The sequence below is a fragment of the Pongo abelii genome, chromosome 14 (genome assembly GCF_028885655.2).
Source record: "Pongo abelii isolate AG06213 chromosome 14, NHGRI_mPonAbe1-v2.0_pri, whole genome shotgun sequence".
NCBI lineage: Eukaryota > Metazoa > Chordata > Mammalia > Primates > Hominidae > Pongo > Pongo abelii.
Genome location: NC_071999.2, coordinates 81,503,317 through 81,519,824, shown reverse-complemented (window position 1 = coordinate 81,519,824; position 16,508 = coordinate 81,503,317). Strand labels below are relative to the sequence as shown.

General features: G+C 39.1%; 1 protein-coding gene across 50 annotated transcripts in view; it reads right to left on the bottom strand.

Annotated features, from left to right (window-relative positions):
• Positions 1 to 16,508, bottom strand: part of LMO7 (LIM domain 7) — a 229,217-nt gene that overhangs the window by 41,718 nt on the left and 170,991 nt on the right. For 43 of the 50 annotated variants that reach the window (XM_063714955.1, XM_063714961.1, XM_063714960.1 and 40 more), the window contains 3 exons: positions 16,039 to 16,237; positions 12,378 to 12,630; positions 7,724 to 7,753 (listed from right to left, as the gene is read on the bottom strand). In XM_063714955.1, coding sequence (XP_063571025.1) covers positions 7,724 to 7,753; positions 12,378 to 12,630; positions 16,039 to 16,237 — 482 coding nt within the window. Of the gene's footprint in view, positions 1 to 7,723; positions 7,754 to 8,734; positions 9,455 to 11,162; positions 11,445 to 12,377; positions 12,631 to 16,038; positions 16,238 to 16,508 lie in introns of all 50 variants that reach the window. The other 7 variants (XM_063714954.1, XM_063714974.1, XM_063714976.1 and 4 more) reach the window with 2 other exon arrangements.

Genomic DNA, 16,508 nt, shown 5'->3' with positions numbered 1-16,508 from the left:
GGAAAAAAATAGTCACTAGAATTATCTCTCTTTATTTTCTATCTCCTTCAAAGATAATCTGTTGAGGTTTGGCTGCCTTTTCTGGGCACTGATTAATAATTTAATGTTTACCTGATATTTTTCTCAAGTTCAATACCATGAATAAATGTGCTGTTGATTCTAAAAGATCCTATAAGATCCACCCTACCACTGCACTAGACTTGTTCTCAAAGCACCACAGGTAGTTTCTAATAGTCCTTTATACTACCTCTATAACCCTCTTCTTTTATTAGGGCAGTTTGCATGCATTCAACTTGTAACACAAGGATGGACTGAGGTTAAGCTTTGGAAGAGCTCAATCCACAACAGAAACCAATGAACAGAGTGGGGCGTTGGGCACAGGCACATGTGTGCTCTCTACATGCACATAAAAGAGCCGGGTAAACTATACCAGAGGGGAAAGAGAGATTGAGAGTGGTCTCAAGGAAAGGGAGAGGTCAGATCTAAACACTGAGGAGAAGTAGGAATGAGAGTAAGAGCCTTTGAAGCTCTTTCCTACTGATCTTTTATACTGCACTCTTGACTTTAAGTAACTGTACACCTCCTGCCTGGGCATCTAAATTTTGCCTTCCAAGATGTTGCCATCATTATTTCTTTTAAAGCGTGTTTGCTCTTAGCTAGTTCAGGAATTCCTAGCTTAGCTAGCTCATGGAATTATAATTTCTAAACTATTCCCAATGCTATAATTAAGGAACCAGTCCGTCCTTTGACTCATTTCCACTTGCTTCTTGAATAAATCTTTCTGCACCGATATCCCCTAGGCACTTCAATTGCCAAAAAACTGATTAAAATAATATCTAGAAGGGATTTTGTAAACTGTAACTAAGTGCATGGTTATTGTTGATGTGACCAAACTCAATCTTGTCCCCAAACCTGCTTTTCCTCTTGTGGTTTTACTAATGTTGCTACCTGCCCTCAAATCATCCACATCTGAAACCTAAGAGCCACTTTTCACCTTTGTTTCTCCCTTCTCCCCACTTTCCATTAGTTATCAAGTACTTTCATTCAGTGCCTCTTTCTTTCCATCTCTATTGCCAACACCCTAGATCAGAGTACAGTCAACTCACCTAGACTTCCAAAATGGCTTCTTAAATTAATACCCAATCTCCAGTTTCAACAAACATCTTTCCTAAACTATTCCCTCTGATTCAAAAGCCCTTTACCAGTACACATAACTTCTTAAATGCCATTCATACCTCAGGACCCCTGGACAGGTATTTCCAACTTCCTGTTCATTCTCCACTTGGAAGTCTAATAGGCATCTCAAGTTTGTCACAGATAAAAAACTGATTGTCCTCTTCACAACCTGCTCAGCTGTCACACTCCTTATATCAGTAAAGGTCACCTCTATCCTTCACAACATTGGGTCACACATCTTGTAGTCATCCCAGATTCTTCTCTTTCTCTCATATGCTGTAACTGGTCCCATCAGTAAATCCTGTCCCTCTGCCTTCTAAATATATCTAGAACACAACCACTTCTTACCACCTGCACCATTACACCCTGATCCAAGGGACTCCTACATGGATGATTACAATTATTACAGTAATCATATCTGCTACCTGGATTATAACAATTATCACATCATCTCCTACCCAGATTATTACAATTATTATAATAATCACATCACAACACCCACCTAGATTACAATAGTCTCCCTGCTTCCATCCCTTCCTACCCAACAGCAGCCAGAGAGTTCCTTTCAGACTGCACTCAGATCATGGTATACCTCTACTCAGCACCCACTACTTTCTTCCCATTTCATTAGAGTTAAATTAAAGACAGGTTCTTCCAAAACCTAAGAGGTCCACTATCCCTGGTTCCTACCTCCTTCTCTGTGCTCATCAGCACCATGCCCCCACTCCCTCTGCTCCAGCCAACTGGCTTCCCTGCCCTGCTCACACCTCCTGCTTTTCCCCCTACTCTTCAATCTGCCTGGAATGCTCTTCACCTAGATACCCACATAGCTTCTGTCTCACTTCCAGGCATCTGCTTAATTGTGCCCTCTGTGTTTCCTTCTCTGACCACCTTACCAGAAATAATAAATGCCCCTCTCCCCTGACCCACCCTAGTCCTTTCTCCTTCATAGCATTTCTCGCCATCATGTACATTTATTTACCTATCACTTGCCTTGCCCTGTAAGATTATAAAGCAGGAATTCTCTGATTTGTTTGCTGGTATATCACCTGTACCTGAAGGGGAGACCAGCCTGCAGTAGGTGCTCAATAAATGTGTTAAATTAATGATCTAGATAATATTCAGCATTTTGATGAAGTCTTCCCAGCTCATCCATATCAAAGCTGCTCTGTCCCTCCTCTCAATCCCTCTACTGCTTCAGCTACACCTTTTTCATAGTACTGAACCCTCAGCCTTACGTCTGTTACAGTGCATGTGTGTCTGTTTGTGCATGTGCATGTTTGGATTCTCTTCCTCACAAGTCATGTGTTGCTTAGGAGGAAAACATATTAGCAGCACAAGGCAGGCAGGATATACTCATTCAATGCCTATGGTAAGAATGAGGTAGGTTTTCTCACATTTAATCAAGCAAAATTTGCTATATTTAAAATGTTTCTAATTCTTTTTGTAATATTATTATGGCTATCCACAGTTCTATGAAGAAAGTTTTATAGGATTTATTAAGGACTATTACAGAATAAATTATATCAAGAGAATATATGAGGACATATATGAATATAGATGGATCTATTAATGTAATATATCTAACCAGGTATGACTACTTATAAAGCTCATTTGTGTGAATTTGAGAATATAAATTCACATAAGTCATACTATGAAGAATGAGGCTATTTGAACTAATACTATGACAGACTCACTAAGAAGAGGCAGGAAAAATTTTTCAAGAACCAGGCATGAGGGGTATCTAGACACTCAACACATGAGATTACATAAACTCTAGAACAAAAAAAAAAAGGATGCTAATATTTTAATAATCTTTTGATGGTAGGAAGGCTAGAAGGCCCAGCATCTCCCAGGGGTGCTCTCCTTTGGCCCTAATCCTCCTACACCATGAAATGCTAAGGTGTCTTCCCATGAAATGTGCTTCTCAAGGCAGAGGCTGCATCCTCCTCCTCCTGGGTGCCCCCAACACGGAGCAGAGCCTGGCACACAGGTGGTCCTTAATGTGAACAAAGTGAACCAAATACACTCTGGAGTAGACAAGTCCCTGTGTAAGGCAGGAACATGAGCACAATTCACTCCCTAGGGTACAAAAAGTTACCCACATCGAGCCTGCACACATTGTATAGCAGCTGGAGCCCGGCACTGCAACGAGCCAGGAGGGGAGGGCTGCAGGCCCAGCCATGGTGCCAGTTTTCACCCCACCCTAACACACATCAGATCACTTTCGAGTCCCCCTTTCTCACCTGCTAAGTGAGGAAGGGATTGTTATGAGAACTGGATTTGGCTGTGTGGGTTGCATTTTTAAAACCATCTGGGCCATATACTAATTCTCATTAAAGCAAACAGGATTGTTTGGGATCTCCCAAAAGCTAACTCTCCAAGCTGCTTCAAATCAGAGAGGTCACCCCAGACCACAGTGATAAAATCCAGAACTTTTGTAGTAGAGGAAGATCTGGATTCTCAGCCAGATCACAAAGAATTCTTCCCTCCCTTATCAGCATTAATGGCATAATATTCAGCTTCTGAGGGCTTACTGTGTGCCAGCAACCTTGCCAAGCAGTCTACGTGAATTATCTCAGAGGTGAAGCCCAGTCCGGTTCTACCACTCACAAGCCACATGTCCTTGGGAAAGCTGCAATATTTGTTTCTCTATCTCCACATCTCTATCTGTCGGCCTCACAGATTTGAGATAAGTACCAGAGATAGCATCAGGAAAATTGTTTGGGAAAACTATGAAGGATTGCACAGCTCTAGTATGTTGTGTTGAATGAAGGATGATTAGCTGGCAAATCACATCGTATGTCTCTTACAAGTCCTGCTTCATTTGTATTTCCTTATTTGGAAAGGCTCCAATTTAGAACTGCAACTGGATTTTTTCCAAAAAATACAGATCTAGTATCTTGCCTTTCTGTTGAATAGAATTTTTAAAAAATAGCATTTACAAGGAAAAGGAGGAAGTTTAAGGAAGAAGGTGTCAATCATAAAACAAGGTTGCTAAAGTCTTACTCTCTTCTCCCACTATGCAGATTGCCTACTATGCTCCTGTCACTTTTTGGCTAGTTTTAAGGCGTTTCCTTTTAGAACTCACTTCCAGGAACTTTATAGGCGACTGACTGTCTAAGGAGTAAGGATCAGAAAGGACCAGCATGTGGCAAATTTTCTCAAATATAAAATCATGGATAGCCTTATACAGCAAACAGAAATTCCATGATACTAGGGTTAAGGCTCCCCAACTTTCGGAGGGAGATAGGAACATACTGATTTATGTACCTCTAAGTATATTTCCATCAGGTACTATAGGAATTCTCTGAAGAGCAATCAATGCTAAAACTTGGGCAAGAGGCTTTGGAATTACCATACACTAGAATAAAAAGGCAACGGGATGTAAACTTTTCATTTATAGATTTATAGTCTCAATGAGGGTTCCTCAGTAGCACCACTGCTGACATTTTGGGGCCAGAAAACTATTTGTTGTAGGGCACTCCTGTGTACTGTAGGACATTTAGCAGCATCTATGGCTATGAAGGCACTAGTTGCCAGTAGCGCACACACCCCCACCCACCCAATGAGACAATAAAAAATGCCTCCAGACATTGCCAAATGTCTCCTGGGGGTGGAGGGAAATCCCTAGAAATAACCGAAATTGGCTTTTTTTCTCTTTCTTTTTTGCTGTCATAAGCCTTTATAATTCTACAGAATCTTTTGGCCAAACCCATAAGTGAAATGTGGGTGACTTAATTGTCTGTTATTACAACTTCATGTGAAATCAGTGTTCATTTCCTATTAATACTGGCAACATATTCAACAGCTTAATCACATACAAGATTATTTCTATATATTCTTACAAAAAATTTTGTCATAAATTGCTTCTGCCAAAACACATGACCAAATTTTCAAGTTTCATGAAACCATACAGACACAAATCCATGCAAGACGAAAGCGCATAGAAGAAATGACTACCACATACAAAACGTCTTAAAAATAAACAAACTGACAGGTGTTAAATGCCAAACAAAAAGCAAGCCAGAAATTAACAGTCTCAGACTTCAAAAGATATTGCACATTTCTCTTTAACCCAGTCCTTACAAAAAAGAAAGCATTCATGTTACAGGAAGTTATTTTTCAATGACAGCATGTTGAGCAATATCACTTTTCCAGGTAAGTATGCCAAGCTTGACAACGTACATTATGTTCAGAGAAATATCACCAAGCATAAACATGAAACAAGTTCTAGATTAAAAGCCTACACTTAATCCAATTTAAATTTCTATTTTCTTTTCACTGCAGCAGATCTACTTAAGAAAAGCACCGGTAGGCAGGGCATGACGGCTCACATCTGTAATCCTAACACTTTGGGAGGCCAAGGCAGGAGGAATGCTTGAGCTCAGGAGCTCGAGACCAGCCTGGGCAACATAGCAAGACTCCATCTCTTTAAAAAAAAAAAAAAAAAAAAAGAGAGAGAGAGGAAAGAAGGAAAGAAGAAGGAAAGAAGGAAAGAAGAAGGAAAGAAGGAAAGAAAGAAAGAAAGAAAGAAAGAAAAGAAAAAGAAAAAGTACTGGTAACTGACAGACTAGAGAAAAATCCTTTGTTATAGATTTGACTTATTTGACTTCAAATGGTCCAAAACACACTTGAGTTTTCTGAGGACACATTCATATTATAACACTTTCCATTGTTTGACACATCATGCATTATTCAGTCTTAATTTACAGACAATCTTGCTTTATTTGTGTAGTTACCTTGGCATTGAACTGCATGCAGAACAGCCTTTAAAACAAATATTGTACTGTCAGAAACAACTATCTTGGGATAGAAAACATTTGCTGCTGTTAGCTCTAATCCAGAAAAATCTTTAGCTTTTCAAGCTTTGGTTTTAGGTTTCTGTCTTCTTCTCTAACTCAGTCATATAATTTATCCCTCACTACAGGGAACACATCCAGCCACTGAAATGGTTGTACATGTTGACATTCCCACCACATACTTGTACTCTGGGTACTTGTATTCCCTTTAAGAAAAGCAACTATTTCTGAGAGCTGCTTACATTATAAAGTTATATTTAATTTACAAATGAAAATTTTTCTGAAAGTTACAATTCAACATGCTTAAAGCTGCAAAGAGATTTTTAATCAAGTTAAAACGGCTTTCCTATGACTTGAGAGTAGCAAATGCTTAAGCGTCATGCAGATGAGCTGGAAAGGGGATAATGTGCCTTTGCATGGCACACGGAAAGCATGCAGGGACCCTGGTTTTTAAAATCAGTGGCTAACGAGTACTTGCAATTTGTTGCCTGTGGCTCAGTTACACCTTTGGCATCTAGAATGGTTATACTGCTTTACGTTTAGTAGCTTCCAACATTTCTGAATTATCAAAATTATAAAAAGCTATCAAAACTAGAGATTCTTATAGATGAAGTAAATCCTGGTAAGGGAAGATACTTAGCTACTGAGGCTTGAGCAGATTAAAACATCAGTCATCCTTTAACTCTCTTCCTCTTGCTCAAACACTATTAGCCGTTAGATTCAAAAAGTTACAGAAAGTTTGGTGAAAAATATAAAGATATAGCCTCCTTGTGATTTTGTACTAAGAATGAATAAATGATTTACTATAAATGTAGTTTTTGCCTGTAATCCCAGCACTTTGGGAGGCCAAGGTGGATGGTTCATCTGAGGTCAGGAGTTTGAGACCAGCCTGACCAATCTGATGAAACCCCGTCTCTACTAAAAATACAAAAATGAGCAGAGTGTGGTGGCATGCAACTGTAGTCCCAGCTACTCGGGAGGCTGAGATAGGAGAATTGCTTGAACCTGGGAGGTGGAAGTTGCTGTGAGCCAAGATTGCGCCACTTCACTCCAGCCTGGGCAAGCGAGACTCCATCTCAAAAAAAAAAAAAAAAAAAAAATGTAGTTTTTGCAACAGTGATATTAGAAATTAAAAAGATTTTTTCAGTTTTTGAAGGACTATTTTGCACTATAAACATAGCCATGTTATAACTTTTTTTTCCTAATCAGGAATCTTGAAAATATAATACTTCCAAATACCACCTAGGGAAGTTTAATGCATCCCTACTAACGAAGCTCCCAGTTGGCCGATTATAGGATAATGTCAACTGGGTGTATTCTAAACTTGAAGTAAATGCTAATATTCGTTTTCCATCACAGATTTTCTAAAATGTAGTAATTTGGGGTTTAGCATCCATAAATCAGAATTTTAGTCTATGTAGCAACCAAATACCAAAATACATATACCTAAGCTTAGGCAAGTGCTTTTGTTACTTTTAAGCAACTCATTAAATTTTTAAAAAGGAAAAAAGAAGGGATGGAGCTAAAGTTTAAATTTTTAATAAAACAAATAATTTTATCATGCACTGGGCACCAAGACACAGAAATATTACCATTAGGTTGCAAAATAAACATTTCCCACTTAAAAAATCTCATGCACAGCACACAACACCCCCATTTAGTGACATGCCATGCCAGAAATACAGTAAGTTATACAAAGAACAAACAACACGCACAGATTTTTTACTGTGAACCACATAACTTACCCATTCTCACCATAAATCTTTTGAAAGAGTCTAAGAAACCAGAAAACCAAAAATTAAAAAGTCATTTTTCCCAGTCATATTAGTTTCTAAACGTTCAATGTCTTTCACTTAAGAATCTAATTGGAGACGGACACATCTCAAAAGGTCACTTCTTCCATCACATTTCTGATCATATCTCAAGTTCTCATCCATTTCCTATCTCAGGAAATTCAGATTAAGCAAAATGAAGAATTTCCTCAATTTACTCTGAGCTAACAAATCCATAAGAAAAGGCTTCCCATTGTCAGGAACTGTTAAGTTAGATTTGGATCCTTTAATTTTATTCAACCTAATCAGATTTGTCCATCTCTAAGTTCCACAAACTGAACATTCATCAAAAAGGCAAGTTGCATAATACAAACTATCAAAATGGCCATGATTACATACACATAAAATTCAGCAGACAACAAATACCATTCATGCATTTTAACATCAACATTTACTCTGAACTTTATAAATAAAAATAAGTTACAAATGATAGTCCAAGAAACCTAGGCCAAAAACAAAAATTAAGTTAAATGAAATTTGCAATGCCATATTTTAAGGGAAAATTTCACTACCCCAAAAAAATCAGACACTCTAAAATGTGAGCAACACATAAAACCAAACTATAACCAGACGGTTACAAAAATGCCTGAACATGAGAAGTCCAGAAATATAAGTTGGAAAACATTTTTATGAAACTTCGTATTGGTGGATAGTACCACAGTACTGCTTAAGTCAAAGGCAAGGTTTATGTATATACAGTCTTAAACAGGCCTAAATAAGTTATTTAGAGATATGCAAATATGGAATTGCACTTTTTCTACAAAATGACTGAGGGTTTTTCAAAGCAAATTAAATTTTACGGGATGCTTCAAAATGGCACGCGACATGCAGAGTTGAGCAACACGATGAGCTGCTTTCTCGCATGAGAAAAGTTACACAAGACCATCCATTACAAGCAAAATCCTTGCAGAAACACACTCTGACCTCTCAACCATCAGCCTTTTCTTGTGCCTAAGTCTGCTGGCCTCCCGGATGGCCTCCCATCTCTGCAAGTCAGCCTCACTGCAGGGGCCAGGGGTGAAACTGATGGGAGGCACGGTAGTTCCCAGTCTCCAAGACTGAATCTTACGTGTCAGCATGTCATCTTTCTTCTGCCGATATGAAGGAACTAATATTCTACAGCTATTACTTTTTTCTTTGGATGGGCATGTCCTTTCAAGTACACAGAGAAATTTTGCTTGAATTTCTGGAGGAAGAGTCCAGGGTTCGGGAAAAGGGACTGGGTGGTATCTATCTGGGGCCCCGGACAGCGGGACTTCTTTCTTCTGTGCTGGAATTCGGCGAACAATCATATCATCTTTTTCCAAATCCGGAAGTACAAGTTCACCTTCTCTACACTGTAAAATTATATCTCGTTCTACAGAATCATCTTGCTCAGAGAACTTTCTAAAGTCTTCGAAAGCTCGGAGAACATATGGATTTGCATGGAAAGCCCCAGTCTTTCTGACAAAGAAATCATCATTCTCTAAGTCAGGATCCAGGGCTGCCATCTCAAGGTCATCTCTTCTATAGCCTGGTGCATAAGAGAGATTCTTCCTGCGGGTTATGAGCCTTGGGCCAGAAGTGGGATCAATTTTGGTATGTGTTTCGGAAGACAAGATGTCATCAGAGTATGTTTGGAGGGCCTGAAGCAGTAAAAACTGACTGATGCACAGAGAGGAAAAAGGAAAGAGAATCTTATTAAGCTTGGGGAGAAAAGGTAGTTAGCAGATCGACTAGCCAAAGGTGATTAGCAGACCAACTAGCCAGTTACTGAGGGTAAATCATTTTAGAAGACCATTGGGGGGACTCTTGCTAGGAAAACAGACTAGCATTTAATCCAACACCCATGACTTTCCTGGATAATCTCTAAAGAAATAAGAGCAGAGCATACTTCTCAGGAAAGTTGGGCCCCATGGAGGCCACGGATGGGGCTGGAGCGTGGACTAGGTACCCCTCCCAGGCACACACAAAAGCCACTCCCTGGTACTCTTTTTTTTTTTTTTTTTTTTTGAGACAGAGTCTCACTCTGTCGCCCAGGCTGAGTGCAGTGGTACCATTTTGGCTCACTGCAACCTCCGCCTCCTGGGTTCAAGCAATTCATCTCCCTCAGCCTTCCGAGTAGCTGGGATTACAGGGCCCCCCTATCATGCCTGGCTAATTTTTGTATATTTAGTAGAGATAAGGTTTCACCATTTTAGCCAAGCTGGTCTCGAACTCCTGACCTCAAGTGCTCCACCTGCCCTGGCCTCCCAAAGTGCTGGGATTACAGGCGTGAGCCACCCTGCCTGGCCCCTGGTATCCCTTTCTCATTCCACTTGCCACAGTGGCCTAAGTGCCCCCTGAAGAAGAAGGAATAATCTTTGAAAGTTTCACAAGTTGTGCATCGTGCACTTTATGCAATAGGTATATGTAATCAGCAGGAAAAAGGGAAAATAAATTGCTCTGAAGTTTTATAAAAGAGCTCAAGGAATCTTCCCTTTGCATTTTCCCTAGACTTGCCCTTCCCAGTCTCCAACCTGAAAGTTATTTCCTTTTTCCACATCTCCACACACAGCAAAACTGTGAAAATAGGTAAACTTTCTAACAAGCCTTTTTGAACCGGCTTTTCAAAAGAACTGCCACATGTAAATATATCCTGTCTCACACATTATTGTGCTAAGGAAGAATGTTGAATCCTACAGACTTCCAAGCTGATGTAGTTGCACAGAAAGCAGCGTGTTATACATTACGCTTTTGTACTAAGTCCACTAAGTGAGTCAGGTTTCCTGATTCAGTGCAATCAGGTCCCAGGTTAATGGAGCAGCAGAAGCAGGCAGAGGGGTGTCTGAGGCCAGACCCACAGCAGGCAGGCTCATGCAGACAGGGGCACCTGGGCTCATCCGAAGCACTACTGCTTCTCCTGGCTGCATGGGAGTCCGGTGATTTTACAGCCCGTTTGGTAGCTAATTCCAGCAAGAGTGAAGGTCTTTGGCAGTTGCCGTCTAGCCTATGCTCTGCTTTTTGTGCTCTACTAAAAACGGTGGCGCTTCTGTCAGAACCTGAGTCCTCATCCTCAGAGTCTGAATTCCTTCTACTGTGAGTGACATGAAGAAAAGAAGGGAGGAGGGAATGAGACAAAGAATTGGAGAAAAACAGAACTACTAAAAATAATGCCGTGCTATGACTATGTATAGAACAGGGCTTTTTAAGATCTAGATCCTCAGGTTTAAATTTAAACAGAAATTCATTTCCATTATATAGGTTCTGCAGATACTAGAGAACTAATTAGACTTTCTCTGTCTCTCCTATTATTATAAAAAACATGCACATAGAACCCCAGCGGGGGTACTGAATGAACACTGGTGTGACAGAAACATGCACAACGACAAACCTGAATCCCTGAAATTCTTTATACCATGGCTTATAAGATTCCCTTTTTATTCTTTTCCAGTTCACATCTTCTGGGGTCCAACATTTGGGAAGAAACTGATCAAAAGCATTCCCTGGGTTTGGCATGACTGGACTGAGCTTGCGCACATAAAGATCATCCTTTACAATGTTGGGTATGCTTCTTGTCTTTGCTTTTTCCTCTTCCAAATAACAAGAGGACTTTGAAGTTCCTTGCACAGTTGGCCAGTTCTCCACATTGGTGCCCCAAATCCTCCTCTGATTACTGTTCAAAACATCCAACCAGTTAAGACACTGTATGAGCATTTGTGACACAGAACACAAACGGCATGCTTTCTGGTTCACAAAGTTTACACCACTGTGGACAAAGGAAATTAGTTTCCATTCTCATCACCACCACAGCTCCTAGGACAAAGTTATTATAACAGCATCCTATTTTAATTCAAGGATAGCTAAATACACATGGGCCAAAGATACTTTATTAGAAGCTGTGTTAAAAGGAAGAGGCACATAACAAACAACTTGGGGTGTTACTTTCTGAATTAAAATCAGCAGCATAATAGACAGCCAGATCCAGGACAAGTATTTCTGACCTTATCAGTCCATATAGCCCCGTGGCAAACATATCAGCAGGAGAAAATATTTGCGGACAAGAATTAGGAGAGGTGATTTTCGAGATGAAATTCTGGGACCTCTTTTTCACTTGGAATCTACGGTTGGCTAAGTCATCCAAAACTATGTCAGGAAACCTTCGTTCATCCTCAGAGTCCGAACCACTTTGAAAACCATACGCCTCCCTGTGAGAGGAAGCTGGATTTGCAAAACCACACTCTGTTCTGCTAATTTGCTGAGAAATTAAAGGATTCTTTTCATGTCCACTAAGATCAAAAAAGGAAAAACATTACACGGCAGGGCTCATCATAAACAATATAAATTATCTGGTAAGCTGAAAAATACCAATAAACTGAAGTCATGCATCTAAAAAAAGACCTAGCAAATCATATGCTGACATTCTAAAACAGAAGAAATGGCTTCAAGATATGTATAACTAAAAATAGAGGGATGAAAAATATTCTCACTAGTCAAGCTTAATATATGATCTATGAAAAACATTTAAAAGCCATTCTTTTTACCACATTTAACATCCCACCATATTCGAAAAGCATACGAAACTCAATAATCACACTCATCTCAGTACCTTGAAAATGTTCCATCTGCTTCTGTATAAACCGGGCTTGCCCAACTTCTTCTGTTATCCTCGTGTTTGTCTGGCTTTTTCTTCCTCAAAGGTGCTGGTACATAGGATGGTTGTCTACTTTTGTTGGGTAAAAAACGATTGAAGGGTAATGCAGTCTTTGGCTCAACAGCCGAAATCCTTCGATACGACATATCATCTTTATTATAATCCTGCATCTTGAATGTAAATTCCGAATCTGTGTCACTTTCAAAACCTATAAAGGAGGCACAAGAATTTGCTTTACTCTCCAGATTATTCGCCTAACTGAAACCCACACAGCGCGCCTGCTTTGTCTTTCCCTTAGAAACCCAGTGCTGCCACTGCTAACTGCAGGGAATATTTTTAGAAATTTGTCACGAAGTTGTGATAAGATCCATTAGGAGGAACTCGCTTTGCATACTGGAGGCACATGCAGTACATTCTTTTGCTGTTGTAGGCTCTAAGAAGAAAAAGTCCTATTTTACTAGTGAGCCCTTTTCTTCCCAATCTCTTCCTCCATGATTTTCCATAAGATTTGTTGATGTAATACATAGAAATAAAATCTAGCAATGGAGTCACAGATACTTAAAACAACATGCAAAAATAATTGTAGGAGAACTCAGGAATTTAAAATAAGGCATGCAGCTATCTATAATACATGTGAGGGGAGAGATCAGGGAGGATGTAGAAAAAGAAAAAAAAAAAAAAAGCTTGTAAAGGGTCTGGATAGATTCTATAAACCAGAATCACACATTAGATATGAGGTTGGACTGGATGACTTCTAAAGTTCCAAAGGAATCTCAAGTCTTATGCCCAAATGAGAGCACAGAACTCACAGTTTCTTCAGAGTAGCCATGGAAATTATACTGGGAACGTTGTATTATGATTCAAAATCATTTAAACACAAATTCAAAAGAACACCCTTTGATACTCCTCAAGGTCAGATAGATACAAATAGTAATCTGCTTTCTTAAAAGAAGAAGAATAAATCTACTCTTTTAAAGACAAAGGAAGAAAAGTGGGGAGAACAACACTACAAATCCAAGCCAAGTTGTCTCTCTTTCCCACGCTTCTCTTCCTGCCTCCTGTGCATTTGTAAAGGTTTGGAAATGTTACTTGCTTCGCACCAGGGTTCTCTCCAGGCCTGGCTGTGCACAGTGCCTGACAGCTACAAGCTCTCAGCAGGTAGAGCACCTGCAGGGTTAACCTGAGTTAAATGCAGTCTCTTCCCCTCCCTCCTGCCTGGCAGGAAGCTACAGTAAATAACACTGCGAACAGTCTACAGGAAGTCGCTTAACATACAGCTATGAGACAGGGACAGGGTAAAAGGAGAGTAGAGTCTTGGAAAAGAGGGAAAGTAAACGCAGCTATGACCATGAGGAGTAGTAGTCAATAAACTGGTGCTTTCTTTTTACCACCTTCTAAAAAATCAGACATTTATCTCTCATTTCCAATAAGCATATCAATTACTCTTGCCAAAATCTATACATGTGGAATTTTAAAGTCATAAAGAGACTATTTTACTTTTTAATTTTTAAGATAAAGTATTTTTTAGCCCAGTATAGTGTCCTACAGAGAATTTTTTCCCCCAAAGTATCATTCTTGATATGAGTTTTCATGTAAAACTAGAGAATGTGACATTGCAATTCTGTTATCCTAAAAATATTACCCTACATTATAGTGCTCATCAATTTAGGACTACAACTAGAGAGTGGCAGTAGAATTTTAACACACTGATCACAAAAGAGCTTTATCGGCCTGGTACCTCCATCCCAGGCTTTTTTCCCCCGCTTAGTTGTAATTTCCAAGACTTCACTTACGCACTCTTTAAACAAGGTCTGCAGCCCCATTTCCAAGATCAGAAAGGGATGTGACAGTGGCCCTCTGCTTTTGGTTACACGGACAGGTGACCATTCCAACAAGGATTTGAGAAGACGACTTAGATTCCACACCGATGGGTGGGCCACTGCATCTGAACTGACTGAAGCCTGCATATTCCCATATGCCCTCTATCTCTTCCCCTTTTATTCCTTGGCTAGATATAAATTCCATCATTACATGGAGTAGGTTCTTCAGTCAGGGCAAAGAAATACAGCGGGTTCAGAATTTCACCCTCTGCTTTTACAGCTTTAACCACTCAGATGAATCACATACTCAGATTCATTTCCTTAAACGTATTGGAATCGTCATCTGGGCTATGAAAATGTCACACCTTGACAGCAAACAGCCAATACATGTGGCAGTAATTATAAAGGTTAATGCTTAAATAGCATTTCACATTTTTTGTTTTAAAAACTACTACTCTAAAAGATAAAGCATTCAGGTTTTTTGTTACCATGCTTAATAAATTGTTGGTTGGTTTTTTGGAAAACAAATTCATAGCATGTTTTATTTATATAAGTTTCACATCAGAAGTAAAACAAAGAATTCTAGTTAATGATGTGCATACTGAAGTATTTAGGACAAGTGTGATATATTCCGAAATGCCTCAAAAAATAAGATGATTAAATTATAATAGAGAAAGAAAGAGGGAGGGAGGGACAAAGAGAAAGAGAGAGAGAAGAGAGAGAGATGGGTATAAGATAAAGCATGCATAGTAAAACATCATGGTGGAATTAGGCAGCGAATACATGTGTGTTCACTGTACAATTATTTTAAGTTTGCTGATTTTTGACATTTTTGTCACAGATATGCTAGGAAAAATATCTAGAAATAGAAAAGTAATATTCCAAATACACAAGCAATGTAAAATCCCTAACAATCAAGCACAAATTCACAGCCAGAACTCAATGTTTTCACGTTGATGTCGATAGAAGCACAGAAATATTTCAAAAAAAAACTTTACTTGTGATTTCAATCTAGTCAAATCTGAATAGCTGGAGATGTACAGTCAGAAATTGCTGATGCTATACCCAGTAGCCACAGGAATAAGATGTGCATTGAAATAACTGAACTGACCATAAGCTTGGGATTTTGAAAGAAGGTTCCTTCCCACAACAGAATGTCTCTAACATGTTCCTTTCACACTTGCTCTGTCCTGGGTTAGCTCTGACCCTGAAAGGACCAAAAGAGGATTTCTACCAGCATGTTAAGTGGTGGTATATTACTCAGTCTACAAAGTTTAACATAATATTCTATCATGATAGATAGCAATCATTTCTTCTCATCTATAGAAATAATTGTAAAAATATTTTTCTTTCTTTGCTTAAGAGAATTTTTTTAATCTTAAGAAAAAAGCCAAGGATGAAAGTTACTCAGAAACTAGAAGAGATTTTTTTTGTTTGTTTTGCAGAGTCTTATATTCCTTTCTATGTTTAGATATATCAGTTTATAGAACTCTTGAACACAAATTAAGCCTGAATCTGGAGAGAGAAGAGCCAGGATAGATTATCACTGATAAAACAGGCCACAATTAACTGTCACCTCCCAGTCCTTTCCAGAAATGAAATTTTTCAAAAATGAAACTATCACCATCATGAAGGAGAAAAAAATAACAAAACCCCCAATTATACTTGAGTCTCTATGAAAATCCACTTCTAAGTGAAAATTTTGCCTAGTTTTCACTCCATTTTTCTATTCTCTCCTGTTCCCAGTTCTCCCTTGATATGCAAACAAATGAACTATCAGCCAAAACACAACACACCTTCACGCCCCACTCTCAGCGTGATATCAGAGGAGCAGCTTGTCAATGACCTCGAGCCCAAAGAGTCCAAGCTTTCAAAGGAATCTTCTCTCTTATGGTGCCTTGGAGGAGCAAGAAATTCTCCACGTTCAGGACACCAGATGTCACCGTAGCCACTGTCCCTGCCACTTCTTTTCAGGAAGCTGGAGTCTTCAAGTGCCTAAAGAAAACATTTTTTAAAGAATAGTAAGTTAAATAAACTTCCAAAAAATATAATCAATTGGTATTACTTGCTTGTTTGCCTAGTTTAAGTTGGGTTTTATTTGACATGTAAGGCATGAGGTTTCTCTGTCAGACACAGAAAAAAGCTGATGAAAAACAGAAAATAAATTTGTAATTGTTTCCCCACAACTGATACAATAAGGAGGTATTCAATATTCAAAGTAATAACAAGGAGATATTCAATATTATTTAATAAACTAGTATATATG